At 33.6% G+C, this 20,441-nt stretch overlaps 1 protein-coding gene across 1 annotated transcript; it reads left to right on the top strand.

Moving 5' to 3' along the window:
• Window positions 1–9,190: 9,190 nt before the first annotated feature.
• On the top strand, window positions 9,191–16,525 carry LOC126725363 (protein PAF1 homolog). Its single transcript, XM_050430063.1, has 12 exons — window positions 9,191–11,111; window positions 11,806–11,874; window positions 13,445–13,552; window positions 13,644–13,824; window positions 13,911–13,987; window positions 14,085–14,204; window positions 14,586–14,691; window positions 15,267–15,347; window positions 15,480–15,548; window positions 15,635–15,706; window positions 15,807–15,950; window positions 16,037–16,525. The coding sequence occupies exons 1-12, from the start codon at window positions 10,051–10,053 to the stop codon at window positions 16,178–16,180; spliced, it is 2,232 nt and encodes a 743-aa protein (XP_050286020.1). The 5' UTR covers window positions 9,191–10,050; the 3' UTR covers window positions 16,181–16,525.
• Window positions 16,526–20,441: the final 3,916 nt, after the last annotated feature.

Below are 20,441 nucleotides of genomic sequence, written 5' to 3'. Positions count from 1 at the left end.
CTTTCTTTCTTTTCGAAGAGTTCATTTGGGAGAGACTGTTGATTAATGTATGGTGTTGCATGCTTAATATCCACGCTTTGTGATTAGATAAAGGTCCTGTTGTTTCTCAAAAAAAAAGATAAAGGTCCTGTTCATGCTTAGTGATTAAATGATAAGTTAATCTTTACAGTCATATTCCAGCATGGTTTTCAATTTTCTGAAAGAAATTATCACATCTGAGATACTTCTAATTAATCACATATAGGAGAGAAATGTTTAGTTGGGATTGATTTAAAGGAAGTACTTGTAAAAGTTCTGTTTTCTGTTAACCATTTGTTTGTTTATAGAATAATCAAGAGCCACTTTCAACTGCCTTAATGTCCCTTTTGCTTAAAAAGAATAGGCCAAAACTCAAAATTTACCCTCTAAGTTTCACCACTTTTCATTTTAGTCCTCTAAATTTGCATTTGTTTATTTTAATCCTCTAAGTTTTATAACTCCTCAATTCAGTCATTTGTTAACTTGACATCCATTGCTGCTATTAACACCCCCCCCCCCCCCCCCCACACACAACCAACCCCTACCCCACCCAAAATGATGTTGTTTTGGCATTATTTTAATATTTAATTTAATATTTATTTCATAATTTTAAAAAAAAAGACCCATAAATTATAAGAACCATCATCCCTAACTGTATTTGATGAACCAAAAGAAAAAAAACTCCCACCCACAAAATCAAATCCCTAATCCGATAGTTCAAGAGAAATTGAGAGATTGAGAGATCGAGATGGAGAAGGAGAGCAAGAGTTTACTAAACTTACCCAAAGGTGTATTGGCCAGAGTCCAGTACACCTCTTGGAGTGAAAGCCGCCGAGTGAACCTCCTAGAGCTGAGCCATCGAAAACACCTTGATCTGTCTCTCCCTCTCGTTCTCGTCTCTCTCTTTCTTCCTCTCAGTCTTTCAATTATCGGGTTAGGATATTGATTTTGGTAGATGGGGTTTCTATTTCATTTCTTCATATGAGGAAGACATTGTTTGGTTGGCAATGGATGGCAAGTTAACAGAAAACTGAATTGAGGAGTTTTAAAACTTAGAGGACTGAAATGAATGAATACAAACTTAGATGACTGAAATAACAAATTGTAAAACTTAGATGATAAATTTTACATTTTGGCCAAAAGAATATCTTTAATCAGTATATATACTTGAAAGATATATTGTTAATAGAAGTGAATATGATTAGAAAGTCATTATATCATGGTAATCTTAATCATAGTGGAAAAAATTAATCATGGCAATTATTGATGTGATCAGTTCTATTTTTTTGGCTTTATTTATGTTGATTTGTTTAGACCACAAAAACACACGTTAACCAATTTTAATGTCAAGTTATTAATTAATCAAATTATGAACATCTTTTGATAGGAGTGAACAAGACCATTATGTTGTGTAAATAAAATAAACGGTAGCAAAAAGATAACATACTTAATATGGTCCTGTAAAGGAAACCAATGGAACAAACCATTCCACAATAAAAATTATTGGGTTGAACTATAATTTTAAGAGTTGAAGTATAATTCTAAGCCACATATCCAATCAATTGTCAGTTTTATTCAGAAATTTGGGAACAGTCAAACATAGGAAAAAGTTAAGCCAATATTCCAGGAAAAAATTATCATGGCGCCATTGCAAGGGAAATTGATGCAAGAAAATAATGAGCATTTCCAATAAATAATAATAATAACCTAAAATGGATAATTCTCTTGTTTTTATGATACATCACCCAATTCCAACCTGAATTTTTTCCCATGGACAGTCAAATTGAATGAAATTTCATATTTTGATTCCATTTTCATATTCACCTCTACCAACTGTAATTCATGTATGTCACTAATTTGACTATCAATGATATATTTTTTCTATTTACAACAATGCAATTTTTTATATTTTTACAACATTTTTGAGCTAGTATTTCACGAAATATATACACATATATATACATATAAATAAAAGGGCCAAAATAAAAATAGTCCCAAAGTTTAAGGTTTAAAGCCAACTTTAGTCTAATTATTATATCAAAAAAACATATAATAAAAAATACATGTGATGTGGATATTATTTTTTATTTTTAGAAGAGCGTGGATACTAATTCAAACTAGTCGTTAACCCATGCGATGCACGGGAAAGCTATTAGATATAAGATTTTAAAAACTTTTCATTAAACTTCCCACCACAAAGATATTAAAAAAAGAAAAAGAAAACCAAAATGTCAAAATTGTTGTGAGAGAATTTCACTCTACTATAACCTAGTGGTATATTTTACGGAATCTCCATTCATGAACAGGTGATGTAAGGATGTAAAAACCAATTAACTAAATTGTTTGATGAATATATACATTACAATCTATAATATAAGCCAAGAAATAGCAAACAAAAAGGAAACATAGAATATGAAGGCATCTTTAAAGATTTTGCGTAAGTACCAAGAAATATATTCACACAGACTATTAAAGGAAAAACAAACACAAACACAAACACAAACATAGACCATACACAAACTACTATTAAAGAAAGAATACAAGAACTAAAGAGAGAAAGCTATGAAGAGAAATTTTCGTACCTTGAGAAAGAAGTGTTTGTAACAAAAGAATAGTTTACGGCAATACACATAGATTTATACATATATAGGAGACTAAGTCGACACCTCCTTCACTGTGAAAGAGTTTGCATTGCATACAAACATGATTTAGAGACTTCTACGTCACTCCAATAAAATCCAATTCCTAATGGGACTCTTAATTCATGGCAACCAGCTAAGTGGTATTAATCTTACTATACGTATCTATATATGATCTTCTAATATCTATCATATAAAATCAGAATTTTTTTTTTTTTTGTTTTTAAATAATGCTGACATGGAAAAAGAATCTGAAATAAAAAGAATATAAAATAAAAAGAAAAAGAAAATAGTGATGACGTGGAAAATTACTCTTAATTCATGGCAACCGGCTAAGTGGCATTAATCCTACTATACTTATCTATATATGATCTTCTAATATCTATCATATAAAATTAGATTTTTTTTTTTAAAAATAATGCTGACGTGGAAAAACAATCTGAAAGAAAAAGAAAATAGTGATGACGTGGAAAATTGTAAGAGTTTCAGAGGTTTCGGTTTTATATATATATATATATATATATATATTGATTACTATGTAACGTGTTGGAGGAGGAGGAAGCTACCCCTCAAAGTTTTATTTTTTGGGGAGAATCCCTTCAAAGTTAAAATAGGCTTGAAAGAAAATCTTGTTCTTATTTTTTACTTGAAGTAGAATTATAAACGAGCTAAGTTTTGTCAAGTAGTGCATGTTCAAACTTGACTCGTCAGGAAAAATAAAAAACTTGAGCTTGGCTTTGGCTTGAGCTTGTGACAAGCCTAAAAATAGTGTTTGAGCTTGAGTTCGTAGAAAAGTTAAAAAGTTTGAGCTTGGCTTGGCTTGGCTTGGCTTGGCTTGATTAATTAGTCAAGCCAAACTCAAATTTAATATCAAGCTCAAACTCGAGCTCAGGTCAAGTTTTTGAGCTTGAGATTAAAAAAAATTACATTGTTAAATGTTTAAATCTCTAAAATTAAGGGAAAAAAAAAGAAAAAAAAATAGTATACTCATTTTATCATGCATTTAGTCCTACTTATGATTAGTCATTATTCAAATTAATAATTTACATAATTAAATTTGTTCATTCATCATGCTTTATTTACAGCTTTAGCAATTGTTCAAAATATAATTTTTACATTTACATTAGATGGTGAAGGACTAGAAAAATACCTATTTGTAAATATTATGAATGAGAAAATATTAACATGTTTCATAACTTAACTTTAGATGATTGATAAGGAATGATCATATGTGACCTACTTAATTATTTATTTATTTTTAAATGTAACTATAGTCTAAAGTGGTTCTTGATCAATTTAAAGGAAGGAAAAAATTAAGATAATATAGGTAGTGGTTTTATGTTGGCAATATCATTATTAAGATATGTGTAATGAGTATATTTAATTAATACATATAAATTTATAAATAAGTCTATGCTTGAATTGTTATGTATCAAGCCTAATAGCTCACAATCTTATTTGTAAACAAATTTTTTTACTTGGGCTCGACTTGTTTATTAAATGAGTCTAAAATTAAGACTCAAGTTTGAACAAATTTTTTACCGAGTCGAATCCAAATTGTTCATGGTCTGCTTAGTTCATTTACCGTCCTACTTGAAGATGCGGACTTTATTTATTTATTGAAAAACAAACACTTCACAAAGCCAGCTAAGAAAGAGACTGCAATAGGACTCCAACGAAACTGACACATGAAATTCTTGTCCGATTTGATGGGTCAGGGTCTGGACTAGGGTTAAATAATTGTGGCATGTACTTTGTCTCATTCGACTAGGTTTCTTGAACAAGGCTTCTTGTGAAATTTGCTGGAAACAATTGGCCTTACAATGCATGAATGGGCAATAAATTGAGATGGACCTTCTTTGACCTTTGGACAAAGATTGGCTATGGTTATAGCCCAAAAAAATGAAATGTGTATTTGTTATGTTGCAATGCATATGAAGTTATGTGCATCACACATGATATAGAAACATGTTATCTTTTTATTGTTTTTTTCTCTTTATAAGAAGATCATAATTTTGTTAAAGCAGAGATAAAAACAATATATTTTGAGTCAGAGTAAATTGTTAGTTTCAAACTTGAAACTAAAATTCGTGCTTGACCTTTTTTTATGGTATTTTGTTTTTCTCTTTTTACTAGCGGGCCCCGGCATAGAAAAGATTGATAGGGATCTTTCCACAATATAAGAATCAATCCAATGGGCCAAAATGTTTGTAGCATAAAATGAAATGGGTATATGTTATGTTACAATGCACATTAAGTCATGTGCATTACACACGACAGAAACACATGTCTTCTTCTTATTAGTTCCAAGTTTGTAGCTAAAATTTATGCTGGGCCTGTTTATGGCATTTTGTTTTTCTCTTTTGCTAGCGGTTGGCCTAAGGGCCATGGCATAAAAATATTGATACGAATCTTTCCACACTATAAGAATCAGCCCAATGGGCCAAAATGTGGGCTACAAACATACAAAAGCTTTATATCTGCAATAAAACAGTGGGCTTGGGCTTTGATATAGGTATAAAGCTTTATGGGCCTTAAAAGCGTATAAATAAAAATATCTAAAAAATCATTTTCTTTTCTAAAAAAATATAGTTGTATAAGGCTTCCAAGGAAGGACTATCTTCCGTAAGGTGCTTCAGTGCACTTCTCGCATGTCATTGAAAAGAAATATATACTTCAAATTAACTAATAATTCTTATAGTAAGTGCATATTGCTACAGTTTGTAAAATGACTTATTTCTTTAGTTAGCTCACGTATAACTTTACCAAAATTTTTTTAAACACACTATATTTGTATCGAACGTTTTTGTTAAACAAGATAAGCCAATCAAAAGAAGTTGTCTTAAACATATATATACTAATTAAACTAGAAAAGTTTGAAGGTCATTATTCCTCAATTATTACCTTTTACCACTAGGTCATTACGGTAATGGAATTCTGTTGAAGATTATTATTATTGTTATTTGTCTTCGATGCACATGTAATCCTCTAATACATAAGAAGTTAGACCCAAGGTAGTTTGTAGAGCCTAGTATAAAATTAGTGCCAATAGGTCATTCTTTGGGCGTTACAATTGCATTTTCCCCCACGTAATGAAATAACATTATAAGTGTTTGAATAATGTAAAAAGAGATTTTTTTTCCTTATAAAATAAGTAAACAATAATTTATAATGTTCATAATGTAAAGGAGATCGAGTAAAAACAACAATGCTTAAGACTTATCTTGTATTTTGTTGAGGCTCCTTTTGCTATGAAAAAGCAATGTAAAGTTCAACAACAAAGGAAAGTTTAGTAAACTATGGTGTTGTCATAGTCTATTGCCATGGTCTTTTGCCACAGTATGCTGTCGTAGTGGAAGGCATTTAGGAGTGTCAGACCTGATAAAGAAGTCGACAGCGTTATATGAGCCATCTAGTGGTATTCTGTGGGACATTTTGCAATGTATAGGCTTGTGAGCACTTATTCTCACTAATTTACATAGAGGAAATCTACAGTAAAACATTCAAGTTAGTTGGACCATAAACTTGGCATGCGGAAGCTTCTGTTGGGGTTCCAAGAAAGTAAAATATTGCAGATGATAATATGATGAAGTAAGAGAAGAATTTGTTTGGGCAAGAGAGAGTCAGAGTCGGTGTGTGCATGCTTGGTAGGAGGTTTTTTAGAAGCTAAGTGAATGAGATTTAGAAGGAGAAGATATGAATAAAATACATTGATGTCTATGAGAGCCCCCTCATGTTTTGCCTTTCATTCTCCTTTTATACTAGATATGGTTTGGTTTATGCAAAATAGAGATGTCATTGGTCTGCTGAATAAACCATGATTTTCTGTCTTTCTGTCTTAAATATGAAGGGATTTAGGGGTCTTTACATTAGGAAGAAAGTTGTGGCAGACTTAGCTTAGTTGGAAAATTATAAGGTGAAAATAACACTTGACTTTAACTATAAAGGGAGGGAATATATTTTCTTGAGAAGTTAAAGAGTATATGGGAGCATTTAGTGTAGTGGATTACAACTTTCATTGGATCATAAATTGTATTGACAGGGATAATTGAGTGGAAATAACAAGGAATTATGATGCACACGGTCGAATTGAGTCAAACTCTTGGTTCATGAGCTTCAAGTTAACATCACTAACTAAGGGAATAACTACGCATTCTGCCACTCACCAAAAATCACTTCCACTTCTCCCCTCACTGAAAATCTGAGCTTGTCCATGAGCTTGGGCCATGAGTTAGAAATATTAGATGTTAGCTTAGTGGGTATGATTCCCTTGTATGCTGAGATAGTTAGAATTCACATCCTACTTTGTTACACCATTTTTTTTAATAACTAAAATCAAATTTATATTCTATCATTCATGACAATTAGCAATGAAAAAATATAATCATATATAGTTTATTTGATTAAAAAATATAACAAAAAAAAAAAAAACACAAACAAAAACAAAAAAGCGAAATTTTTTTAAGTAATCAAAATAAGTCAATAATTATTTCAACAATCACAATACATATTTGCTATGCCTTTTTTTTTTTTTTAATAAATTTTATGAATAGGAAAACGTTATTAGCAATAGACAAACAAATTATAAAAGACCAGAATTCTTAATAAGAGCAACCTCCAAATAAGGAGGACATAACACCAAAGGACCCCACACAACTACAATTGAAAGACCACTTTGTAAAACAATAAGCTGCAACATTTGCATCTGTGGAGACTCAACCAATTTTTTTTTTTTTTTTTTGAAAAAGAGAGACCTTAAGTTGCTATTTGCTTTGTGTTGGGTTTGTATTCATTTTTTACACTTACAACTTGTACTCATTTTTTGTTTCCAACTCTTATTATTTTTGGGCATTAATTTTCTGTTAATCGTGTTCTCTAAATTTTTTCTAACAACCCCCAACAAATACAAGTACAGAGGAAGCCTTTAGCAGTTATCATACTTGCTAGAAATCACTTACCTCCAACAAACTAGACACAATCAAGGCAGATATGCTTGAAAACAAATAACACACAGCGATGGATCCACCATTAGATTTCAGCAAACTCGCCTCCTAAAAACCTCAAATCCACCATCAAATGTCCTTTAAAACAAACAACCATCATAACCATTTCAACAAACCAATCCACAAATAAACCCAAAAACAAACACCACACAAAAGGAATCAACTAGCAGTGAGCATTGACCATGGGTCCAATCGGACTTCGCTCCAGAAAAAAGTGAGAGAGAGAGAGAGAGAGTTTTTGATGAGATAACTCACTGTTAGTGGGACTCATGAAATTGGTTTTTTTTTTTTTTTTTAATAACAAAAATGTTACTGTATCCATTTTTACAATAATAAAAACGCCCAAAATATTTAGTCAATTTTTGTATTTAAATCTGATTTTGTGGATACAGAAAATAAAAACGGAGTATAAATAATATAACCCAACTATTTTATTTTGGGTGAGATCCCCCAAAAAAAACTGAAAATAAAATACTAAAAGCATTATATTTTTCCTCAAACCAGACAACCTTTAAAGGTTTCCAAGGTACACTAGAACCTGAAAAAGCAAATTTAGCTACAAGCCTACAAGGCTATTGCATATAACGTGTTACAACTTACAACCTTTGATCTTTTATGTAATCAACAATTTAATTTGAAAATAATTGTAAATTTTGCACCTATTATCTAAACTAGAGTTCGAATGAGTTGCACTGTATTATCTAAAAAATTTATGGTGTAAATTTTTTCCATTCTCGCACGGTTTCTGGTGGATGGTTAACCATTAAATTAAATATATTTTTTGACACTACTTAAAATGTTAAGATTGGAGATTGTAAAGTAACAAAAATTAAAGCGATTACACAATTTCAAAGAATAAGGTGTATATTGTAATTTACAATATCACCCTAATGTAAGATGATGATTGTAATTAATTAAAGTCTTTTTTTCACCTCTTAACAAATTCCTCTTAACAAATTTACCCTCATTTTTTTAGACAAGCACCACCCAATAGAATTCCTCCATATACTTATCTAAAATCTAATATATATATATATGGAAAAACAATAAACTTAGGGGCACATCAAAAATTTAAAAACAAATTAACAATGTTTATAAATTAACCTATCACCTCACACATAAATTCATTACTGTAAGCAATTCAATATTTTCTATACAAAAATATAACATGATGGGTTAATTTGGAAATATTACAAAATTATTATAAATTTTTATCAAGAAAAACATATCGGTAATTAATTCAGTATTTTGTTTTTGAGAAAATTTCTTATTTAAATAACATTTTATGAAAAAAATCAGTAATGAATTTAAATTAAAATTAGTAATAACTTATTTACTATTTAAAATTTATTGTAAACATGTCACGTAATATTTATCTTCTTTTATTTTTATTTTCTTTTTAGGAATCAAATTAGTTTTCTCTTTGGTGCTTTATGAAAAACAAAAACGAAAAGAAAAGAAAAAAGAAAAATAAAAACAAGCATGACGTAAAAGGAATATTATAGAGTAAGGCAGTGTATGCTTGGGTGTGTCTTTCTTTCTCACTGTATTAACCTTATATTTTTTTAGCTGTGATTTTTTGTTTCCGACACTCTCTCCGGTCACTCTTATACGCAAACACAAAACACACACACACACACTCTCTCTGTATCTGTGTGTGTAGTCAGTGTATATATACATTCTACCAATTCACTGGTTTCGAAGGGTTCATCTTCACTGCTCAAATTTAGGGTTTCACTCCCATTATATCAAAATAGGTTATTTCCCAATTGGATTTGGGCTATCAATTTTTGTGGTTTTTCTCTCTCCTAGGGTTTTGCTTTTTCACTCAGTTCCGGCTTCGAATTGGAGAACTTTGTAACTCTAATTTTTCAAATTTTGTTCTCATCCTAGGGTTAAAATTATCAAAGCTCTTCTTTTTAATTTTTTTTTTTTGGGGTTTTCCCTTTTATCTGTGATTCTAGAATCTGCAATTCGGTTTAGGGCTTTGATTAAGCTCTGTTCGTTCTCAAATCTTCAAAATTTTCGATTTTTTTTTCTTCCTCTGGGCCTTTTCAATAATCAGAGATTGGAACCCAGAATCGGAAATCCAATTTTGAAAATCTCCTAGGGTTCTTGCTGGCTGTGTGTTCATTCTGAAATTGAAGAAAATTTTGGAGCTTCAGAGCTCTCTATCTCTCTCTGTTCTAGGGTTTTGATCAGCTTTTACGACTAAACCAAGAAAACCCAAGGTTGGGAATTGAATTCTCTCTCTGTCTCATATCGTGGTTGCTTATTTGAAATTATAAAGATTTGGTTTTAGGGTTTTGATTGATTTTTGAAGCTAATCCAAAGAGAACCCAGAATTGGGAATTTGAATTTTCACTCTGTGATCTCTCTCAAAATTGGCCATGGCCTCGTACAGGCCATTCCCTCCACAAACCTCATTTGCACCACCACCACCAAATCAAAACCCACTTGCACCACCACCACAACCGCCACCACAACCACACCCACCTCAACAGAGAGCTCAATACAATCAGAACTGGGTTGGATATAGTGCTCCTGATACCTCTATTGCCTCAGCTCCTCCTCCTCCTCCACCACCACCATCTTCCTCTTCTGCTGCTTCTTCTTCATATCCTCAAAACTTCAACAATCCTCAATTGCATCCCACTTCCAATTACCACCACCACCCCCATCCACAACAACAGCAACAGCAACAACATTATGGCCCACCAAGGACTCAACCTCCACCACCCCCTCCTCATCAGCAGTACCCTTATCAACCGCCACCACCGCCTCCTCCGGAGTCTTCTTATGCTCCTCCACCGCCGCCCCCGACACAGAATTCAATGAATTTACAGCCCCCACAAGCTCCCATGTATTACCCTTCTAATCAGTTTAATCAGTATAGTCATCAGCCAATGCAACCAATGCAGCAGCCCCCACCTCCCCCGCCACCCCCGCCTTCGTCTCCACCCCCGAGTTCTTCAATTCCACCACCGCCACCTCCGAGTTCACCCCCACCTCCAGCTCCAGCTCCTCCGCATAATAGGGAATCACATGAGCGAGATAGAGGGACTTCCAAGGAGGTTTATGCTTCTGCAAGGGGTGATCCTGGGGTTTCGAATCATGGGGTTCCTTCTAAACAGCAGCATAAGCCACCTGTTCCTCCGATGATGGTGAAGAAATCCAATGGGCCTACGGGGAGGGTGGAGACGGAGGAAGATAGGAGGTTGAGGAAGAAGAGGGAGTTTGATAAGCAAAGGCAAGAAGAGAAGCAAAGGCATCAGTTGAAGGAGTCCCAGAACACTGTTCTGCAAAAGACCCAGATGCTGTCTTCTGCTGCAAAGGGGCACGGGTCGATTGTTGGGTCACGGATGGGGGAGAGGAGAGCTACTCCATTCTTGAGTGGTGAAAGGATTGAGAATAGATTGAAGAAACCAACAACATTCTTGTGCAAGTTGAAGTGAGTATGTTGATGATGATCCTTGGTTTCACATTTGCTTATTTGTTTCTTAGCACGGTTTACCTCTCATTTATAAACAAAAGTAATTTTGGACTAGCCCAATGAGCTTTCCTTAGATGGTACTTCCTCCTCTCACAAGTATGAGTGGAGGGGGAGGTTGTGGGTTCAAAACCTATTGAGTGTGTTGAAATTACCAATAAAAAAATTGTAATATTGGACTAGGACTGAAACTGCACCTAGATCGCTGAAAAGTTCTCATGTACTTAAGCGTAAGTTTTAATCTAATTATAGTGCCTAGGATTGTGTCTTAAATGTTTTCTTTTTTGGAGGCTCTGGACTTAAAATTCATGGCTTTGATCATCCTCTATTTAGCAGTACCATTTTTATATGGGTATTATTGGGACAAAGAGGGAGCACCAAATGCAAGAGTTCATCAAGAATATGTAAGAGGGCAGATGGGGGGTGAATATATGAAAAAAAAAAGTATGGATTTTTCAGTTGATTTCTTCTTATGAATGCTCTATTGTACTAGAATGGGATATTTGCGTACACTTGTGCTAATGCATTAATAGATGCTAGTGATCTTTTGGTCAGAGTTGATACTTCTGAATCTTCCCATGTGACAGTATAACATTTTTCATTTCCTGTACTGACATTCTCATTATGTGCAATATTACTTGTGTGCTTCTTGAAGGTTTCGGAATGAACTCCCAGATCCAAGTGCACAACCAAAGCTTGTGGCTCCAAAGAAAGATAAAGAACAGTACGTCTCTCTCTCTCTCTAATTCTTGGTTTTTTAAAAACTGATGGATGTATCCTACAGTGTATGTTCTGTGTTGTGGACATACTTATAAACTTGCCAGAATCAAAGGTTGAGTCATGGCCTTCATTATTTCCATCTTTAGATTCTAGTAGGCATTATATGCCTCTGCTAGTGAGCACTCCAGCTGCTTAGGTTATGCTTGTTTAGGTGTTGCTGGGATGACAAGTAATATTATTGCAGAATTATAAATTTTATGTTTACTTTATTTAATGTACAATCTCTTTTATTTTATTCTGAGGCTGAATTATCCAGTATGTAGTTTATGTGAGCAAGAAGAATATCTTCCCTGGTTGTTTGGTAGCGGCCATGATTCTGATATTGTTGTGCTACTTGTCATGTTGGAACTGGTGGTAAAAAGCAATGGAGAGGTGTAACGAAAGGATAAGAGAAAAGAAAATAGAAGAAGAGTGATAATCCAGTGAGGCATGAATTTTACATCTAGGGGAGTGTATGGAAAACTATAAAGGAGTTATGTTATCTTAGTCTTGGTGGCACACATAACTTACATCTAATGGAATAGCCCTCTTGATGTTCTGAAGAGAGTGTCTAGAAGCTATAGGAAATGAAGGATGGCATTGCAAATGGACTGTCAAGGCTCAAGATAATCTGAAGGCAGTGCCACTTATTCTTGAATTCTCCAAGATTGCAACCCTCAATTAAGTGATGGTGTTGAAGGAAATATAAATAGTTTTTAGTCAGACGTATCAGAGGTTCCCACGGAAAAATGTTTTAGGCTGAGGTTCATTCATGTGGATTTATTAATTTGTCTCCATTAACTATGGCTTGAGAGCAAAAAAGAATTACCTTCCAATCATGCTGTCCTAAAGACTGCACCTGTAGGTTCTGTAGAAAGACTGGGCAACTGCTTTGGCATCAGTGCTAGTAAACACACCAGCACTACTTTTCCTCCTCATCAGTGCCAAGCAACCAACAAGTGCACCACATAAAGCTTTCCAATCTGCCTGATATATATATGAGATCATCTATTATACTTTAATATCACAGAACAGATATAATTCAAAGAAGACAATTTGGGAGCTCTGAAGGGAGTCAATAATTGTCATCTGATTAAACACCTGTAAATTTAATGATCCACTAGTCCTGATATAAATATAACATCATCTATTATAGACTCTTTTCCAGATTAGGTTCTATGGTTTGGTAGTTTCCAGACAAACTGATAAGAAACAACTGTAAACTAGTAAGCCATAAAAGAAAAAGTCTATAATTGTCATCTGAGGGAAAAGCACACTCGTGTGTAAACCCTGGGCACATGAAATTTGGTTAGATGGGACATCTTTTGTTACTCCTCCAGTATAAGTTGCTATATAAGTTCAATATTATTGAAACTGGTCTGCAGAATTTGATTGGGAATCTGATTTTCTAAGGGATTTTTCCATTAAGCTTTTGGGGTATCATTCTTTTTCTTTGTTTTGTTCATATGTTCAAAGAATCATGATGTAAATCCATTGCCTGAATATTGTGGTCATTTTTATGGTCTATTTTGCAGATATACAAAGTATACCATCACTTCCTTGGAGAAAACCTACAAGCCTAAACTTTTTGTGGAGCCAGATTTGGGAATACCTCTTGACCTTCTTGACCTCAGTGTATACAAGTATTGTCTCTCGATAGCTTAAATTTTTTGGGCACCTCAGCATTTCTATAGCATAACAATGCTGATCATCTCTTTGTACTTGTTTAATCAGCCCTCCCAGTGTTAGACCGACACTTGATCCAGAAGATGAGGAATTGTTGCGTGATGATGTTTCAGTGACCCCTGTAAAGAATAACGGCATAAGAAGAAAAGATAGGCCGACTGATAAAGGTGTTGCCTGGCTGGTCAAAACACAGTATATATCTCCTCTTAGCACGGAGTCAACCAAGCAGGTAGTTGAATACTTACACTATACTCTTGAAGAACTATTTACCCAGGTTCAATGTCATAGCTAAGCTAACTATGTTGGTTTTTTCAGTCTTTAACTGAGAAACAAGCAAAGGAACTGAGAGAAATGAAGGGAGGCCGTAACCTTTTGGAGAACCTTAACAACAGGTTTTGTTTTATTATATCTTTAGGCTGGGAATATACTATTTGATACCTGTTCATTTTCTTATACTGATAGACATTAATATTTATTTTTGGTTTTCAGAGAAAGACAAATCAAGGAAATAGAAGCATCATTTGAGGCATGCAAGTCACGTCCTGTTCATGCAAGTAATAAAGATTTATATCCTGTTGAGGTTCTGCCTTTGTTGCCTGATTTTGATCGGTATGGATTTTAAATGCTATTACATACTTTTTTGTTCAGTAAATGTGATGCTGTATCACATCGCTGTATCACATCTCACACACAAGACCTTTCAGTCAATGTCAATAGATTGAAAAGGAATGGACCATCAGATTGTTGTTTCTAGGTTTATTTCCATCTATGCATAAGTTGATGACTCTGAACTATTTATCAAAAAAAAAAAAAAAAAAGAGCTGATGACTCTGAACCTGTCTAATATTAAGCCAGCTCTAAGATTACGTGTTCATTGATAGGTATAGATAATTATGTGGTGTTGACACAATGATTCATTTGGTATTAATTATATTGCATTCTACTATATTCATATTAATGTTTGCGTTGTATGTGATGCAATGGTAATAGGTCTGAAGAACGATTTGTTATTGCGGCATTTGATAGTGCTCCTACGGCTGATTCAGAAATCCACAGCAAGTTGGACCCAACTGTTCGTGATGCCTTTGAATCACAGGTGAGTTAAGTGAATTATGTTACAGAAATGCAAGAAAATGGTAGGCCATCATTAGGTTCAGATATTGACAAACAATTGAGACAATATGATCATAGCTTCTGATATTGACTGACAATTGACACTATCAGTATTTCTTACCTTCTGAAATTTTAAACCAATTATAGGATTTCTAGTCACTTAAAGAGTGGCAATAAAAAGTCATGTAATCAAGGAAAGAAATAGAATGCAAAGCAACTAGTTAATAGGTAAAATCAAATTCATAGATTAATAAGATAAAGAGGTTTGACAAGCCAAAAAGAAAAGAAAAAATTATAATATACTTGGAGCATAGCTGAAATGTAGTGCTATCTTTACCAGTTTACATAGATCTAGATTTTTTTGGACTGCTCTGGGTCAACATTACATTTGTAACACTGTAAGTTTCCTCAATATATGATAATACAAAGTCGCTATTTAATTAAAAGGTTGAATTTATACTAATCTAATTTAGAGTATTTTCAGTAATATTTTTATTATCTGATCTGTGGCTAGTGATGTGTATGTGTCAAATCTCATCTACCATGAACCTTTTTCAGGCCATTATGAAAAGTTATGTGCCAACAGGCTCAGATACAGACAAATCATTTTTGGCCTACATGGTTCCTTCTCCAGATGAGGTAGATATTGCCTTATTTTACCTTTGAAATATGTTGTACTTAATGTAGGCGGTTCTGAAGCCATTTTTATTGCTTATGTTTTATCATGCAGCTTTGTTATTTAATTCGTTTGTATATGTTTTATGGTCACAGTTATCCAAGGATATGTATGATGAACACGAAGACATCTCATTCTCTTGGGTTCGCGAGTACCATTATGAGGTATGTGCCTATATCTTTGACATGTTACACCAGCAAGCTGGAATTTAATTTCTTACTGATTTTTTTTTTCTTTCACTCGTCAATAGTTTCGTCTTGATGATGTGGAGGACCCCACAACATACCTTGTTTCATTTGATGATGCAGAAGCACGCTATTTGGTATCCACTTCAACCTGGATTTATACTTTTACATTCATGTGTGTCTGTGCAATAGTTTGTGTGTTAGTCAGCAGCTTTTACACATTGTTGTTTAATGCAGCCTCTTCCAACAAAACTCGTTTTAAGAAAAAAGAGGGCAAAAGAGGGAAGATCTAATGACGAGGTTGAGCATTTTCCCATACCATCTAAAGTGACTGTGAGGCGGAGACCAACTGTTTCTGCAGTTGAATTGAGAGATTCAGAGGTATGACCATGGAGCCATCTATTGACTTAATCTAGTGAGTTTTGGATTTTAGTTCTTAGATACCATTGATTTGATTATGCTTCCAGGTTTATTCCCATTCAAAGGGGAGTTTTTCAAATTCTAAGAGGGGAGGGTTAGACATTGAAGATGGTCTTGGAAGACCGCAGAAGGTTGCCCGACATCAGGACATAGATCAATATAGTGAAGCTGAAGATGAGATGTCTGATTGATTTCTTTTGATCCAAATTCTGCTGCCTTCAAGGGATGTTTCCCAAATTTATAGCAGCTAGAGTGGTAGCAGATTGGTTGTGTACTAGCGTGCTAGATGCTGTGGAGTAGTGAGGTAAAATAGTTATATATCTTCTATTTGTATGTTAATTCCAACCTCCAACCATCTACCTAATTATATTTTCAGATTGTAGCTGGTTCTAGTTGATACAGGTTTTTCCTCTAATATATCATGCAAGGAAAAATGACAAATAGATACTGTAAAAAGAAGTGAGACAGAATAGCGCGTTCATCAAAATCATTGAAACAATTAGTTCTTTCCTGCAATGATGGTTGTTCTTTCTTTACCTTCTGCTTCAGTATAAATGTCTGGTGTAGCAATTCAGCCATTATACAATTTTTTTTTGTCTCCATTCATGTTAAGTATAGATTTTGTGCTCATTACCCTATTGACTATTGTTCTTTATCTCCCTTTCTTGATTGGACTCTTTTCCTAGATTTAAATTACTAGAATTACTGTATTAAAGCCACAAATATTAGGCATATAATCTGTGATACAAAAATAATTTTGGTATCCTGAATGTTAGAAACTAGACAAGGAAATCTACATTATATTGTCAATAATCATGTTACAAATTCAAAATTATATGCCACCCTTTTGATGTGGCAATACAACCTAGGTGTGCATGAAATGGTGTTGAAGACTTTGAAGCTAAAGAACGACATGAACAAACTTATTACCCATTGATTGTAGGTTTGTTTAACCGACCAATTATTCGAATTGGCTTTGTTAAGACGTTCGAACATATTACTTGGCTGATTAAGTTGAATCAAATCAAGTACAATATAATGTATTCCTATTGCTTTATTCAAGTACTATACAACTCTAGATGGCCAATAGGGCTGTACATGGCTAGGTATTCCATTGAGCCAACCAACTGAGGGAACATGCACGTACTAGTCATACTGGGCTCAATTTATTAGACACGATCAAATTTCAGTTTTCAGCTTTACCCCTTCTTTTTAGCTAAATATTTTTTATATATTCTAAAAAAATAAAATAAAATAAAAATCTTCTGCATCTTTTATTGGTTTGAAGGGATTAGACCATAGAACCTTAATATCTCAATAATAATAATAATAATAAAGAACATAGATAGAACCTTCTGATTTATGTTTGAAGTAAAATATTTTAATAGTTTTCATTCATACTGAGAATATAATGTACCATCTGATTTATGTTTGAAGTAAAATATTTTAATAGTTTTCATTCATACTGAGAATATAATGTACCAGGCTGGCCCAATAATCTTAGGCCAGAATCAGCATGGCTGGGTTCGAACCAAAAGCCCAACATTAATGTCAGCTAAGTCCAGCCCATGGACACTGCTGCTAGTTTGAATTGGATTGGCATGTGATTAATCATTTTGATATGGAATTCTGAAGGCCCGTATCACTTGAAGTCCTATTGTTGTATCTTACACTTAAATTATTAAACTTTACTTTCTGTTTTTTGAAAACACATTACTACTGACATATCGATTTTTATAGTCTTCAACAACAATAATACCAATAGTCTCTTCTGTATAAAGGTAGCTAGTTTGTTGAATCTATCAAGAAAACTCACGCATGCACAAACGGGTAGAAACTAGTAAGCCCTATAAACTTTACACACTGGAGAATATCATTTGAAGGGGAGGGGAATCGGTTCGAGCAGTAGTGTAGGATTTCTAACCATTATTTTTTTTTTATTTAAAAAAAAAAAAAAAAGACTCTAGCCGCCCTTTATTGTTTGGAATTTCATATGGAAATGATCATTGGAGATTAGCCAAACTCAAATTATTCTTAAAATGCTGATCCTTTCGACAAAGAGTCTTTGTAGATTGATAAAAGAATTTCTTGGCTTAAGAAATTCCTAAAGTTGAAATAAGATATTAATTCTTTTTCTTTCCTCTCAAAGTCTCTCTCTCTTTTCACAAAATTGCATAATCCTCTCTTTGGGATGGAGCTATGTTTGGGCCAGGGGTGTCAATTTGGGTTCTAAAAATATAAACTTGACCCCCCACGTAATCTTGACTAACTTAAAACCAAAACTAGCACAAAATACAATACAAAAGAAGCCCAATGTTGCTCCAATGGTAACAACAACAACAATAAACCATAGAGTCCAATGGTTGAGGAAATTACAAATATAAATCCTTTTGATATGTACTACTACAATGAATTTGGTCTTCCTCATCTCTTTCTTTGCAAATTTGGGGTTTTGAAGGTTATGTCACACACACATTCATACATTCATTCTTGTTCAATACTTCCATACATTCACAAAAAGTACACTTTTTTTATTCAAATATTCATTAAAGTTTGATTCCTTTGTGGGTTTTTTTCTGGTTCTAAATGAGCTATGAAATTTATTTAATTTATCTCAAAGCATTAGTATAGGATAATTGTTGCTTAAGTGTTTGATGAAGTTTCCCAAAGAAGCTTGGGATAAAAAACACACACACACACACACAAATATATATATATATATATATATATATATAAGTAGCTTGGGATAAAAAAACATGGTTGACTTTGGTTAATCTAGAGCTACAATATGAGAGAGTTTAGGCTATAATGAGTTTTTTAAGCATTGGGGTTCAAGTGCATCCCCCCCAGTCTTGGCTCTCTCTCTCTCTCTCTCTCTCTCTCTCTCTCACACACACACACACACAAATGTTGTCCCACAATCAACACACAATCAAGAGGAAGACAGAATTGACATACAAAACACAATCCTTTTCCCATAAAACTATTAAAACCAACAAAATTTAAAAGAAAGAAAGAAAGAAGTGCAATGCTGATCTGAGCTCCACATGCACTTGGCAGTGGGAAGGTAGACCCAAGGCAAAATTGCTCTTCACAAAAAATCATAGATGCGCAAAGAGTAAGCAACCCCTCATAGATTTTTACGTAATCTCTATTTCTCACCCTCACTCTCTCTCCACTGAATCACTTGAGAAACTCATTGCCACCCTTGATTTGTTTATCTCTCTCTTGCTACTTCAATTTTGTCGCCCTTGTGTTTTGGGACAAGCCATGGGTTAGTTTGTGGGTGAATTTTGCTGGTGGGTTTTAAGATGGGTTTGTCTAGGGGTTTGTCCATGATTTGTTCTCTTTTATTTTGAGAGTAAATTGAAGGTGAAAAGGGTGGAGGGTGTGAGTATTGATAAATAAATATTTAAAGGAAGATTAAAGAAAGAATAAAAAATAAATAAAGAAAAAAATTATTTTAAAAGGAATAGAGAAATAATAGAGTTTATTAAAAAGTGTATTTGAAAAAATAGGTAAATCTTTTTTTTTTTTTAAATAAATAAAATCAACCATTTCTCTTCAATTTGGATGAGAAAATGTCTAAATTTTGGAGCTACTCTTTGCCACCCTTTGCCATTTTTGAATTTTTTTTCCCCCCAAAATGACCATTTTCTTCTAATGGTTTGCTTGCAATTATAAAAGTAATGTTACATGCACAAAAAATTGACAACATTTTTCATATCAATTGAGTCGGCAAATCTTTGCTGATTCTCATCTAGGCTTACCACTAACATCATTTATTTACTTATCACTAACAATCTGGCACATCAACATTCAACATGTGTTTGTGTCTGTAGGCTTTGTAGCTATAAAACATAATGTTTTAGTTTTTTTTTTTTTTTAATAAATACCAACTTGGACCTTTTTTTGAGAGAGAAGGGGGGGTGGGGGTCCTAATGTGAGTGTTTAAAGCCCTTTGAGTATCTAACTATTTCTTTGGGTACGTGAAATCTCCTCTTTCTACACACAACAGATAATTACAATGACAAATTCCTTAGTGGCATGTTTGGATGGTAGGATTTGAGCATGTGGATTTGGATTTGAGTAATTAAAATCCAAATACTTTATTTGGATACTTAAAAAAGTCTAGGATTTGGATTTGACAAATCCACCAAAGATTTTAAAACCTTTAAAATACTTGAATTTGAAATGATATATATAATTAATGGATTTGAAATCATGACATTTCAATTATAATTATTTAGAATCCAAATTCAACTTTCCAAATGCAACCTAGAGGTTTTCCTAAGATGCTGACTATGTGTTTTGAATCCGAGACCTCAAGAATCTCACGAGGCCTTAGGAGCCATTAGACTAATCCCTTGGTTTATTAACACCTACCAATTCAGTTTTAAGGGCAGACTAGTTAGCATTTGGAGATCTTTCCTACAAGCTCTTAATCTTTGC

The sequence above is a fragment of the Quercus robur genome, chromosome 5 (assembly GCF_932294415.1).
Source record: "Quercus robur chromosome 5, dhQueRobu3.1, whole genome shotgun sequence".
Classification (NCBI taxonomy): domain Eukaryota; kingdom Viridiplantae; phylum Streptophyta; class Magnoliopsida; order Fagales; family Fagaceae; genus Quercus; species Quercus robur.
The sequence above is the reverse complement of the archived record's forward strand: the minus strand, read 5'-3'. Positions and strand labels throughout refer to the sequence as shown.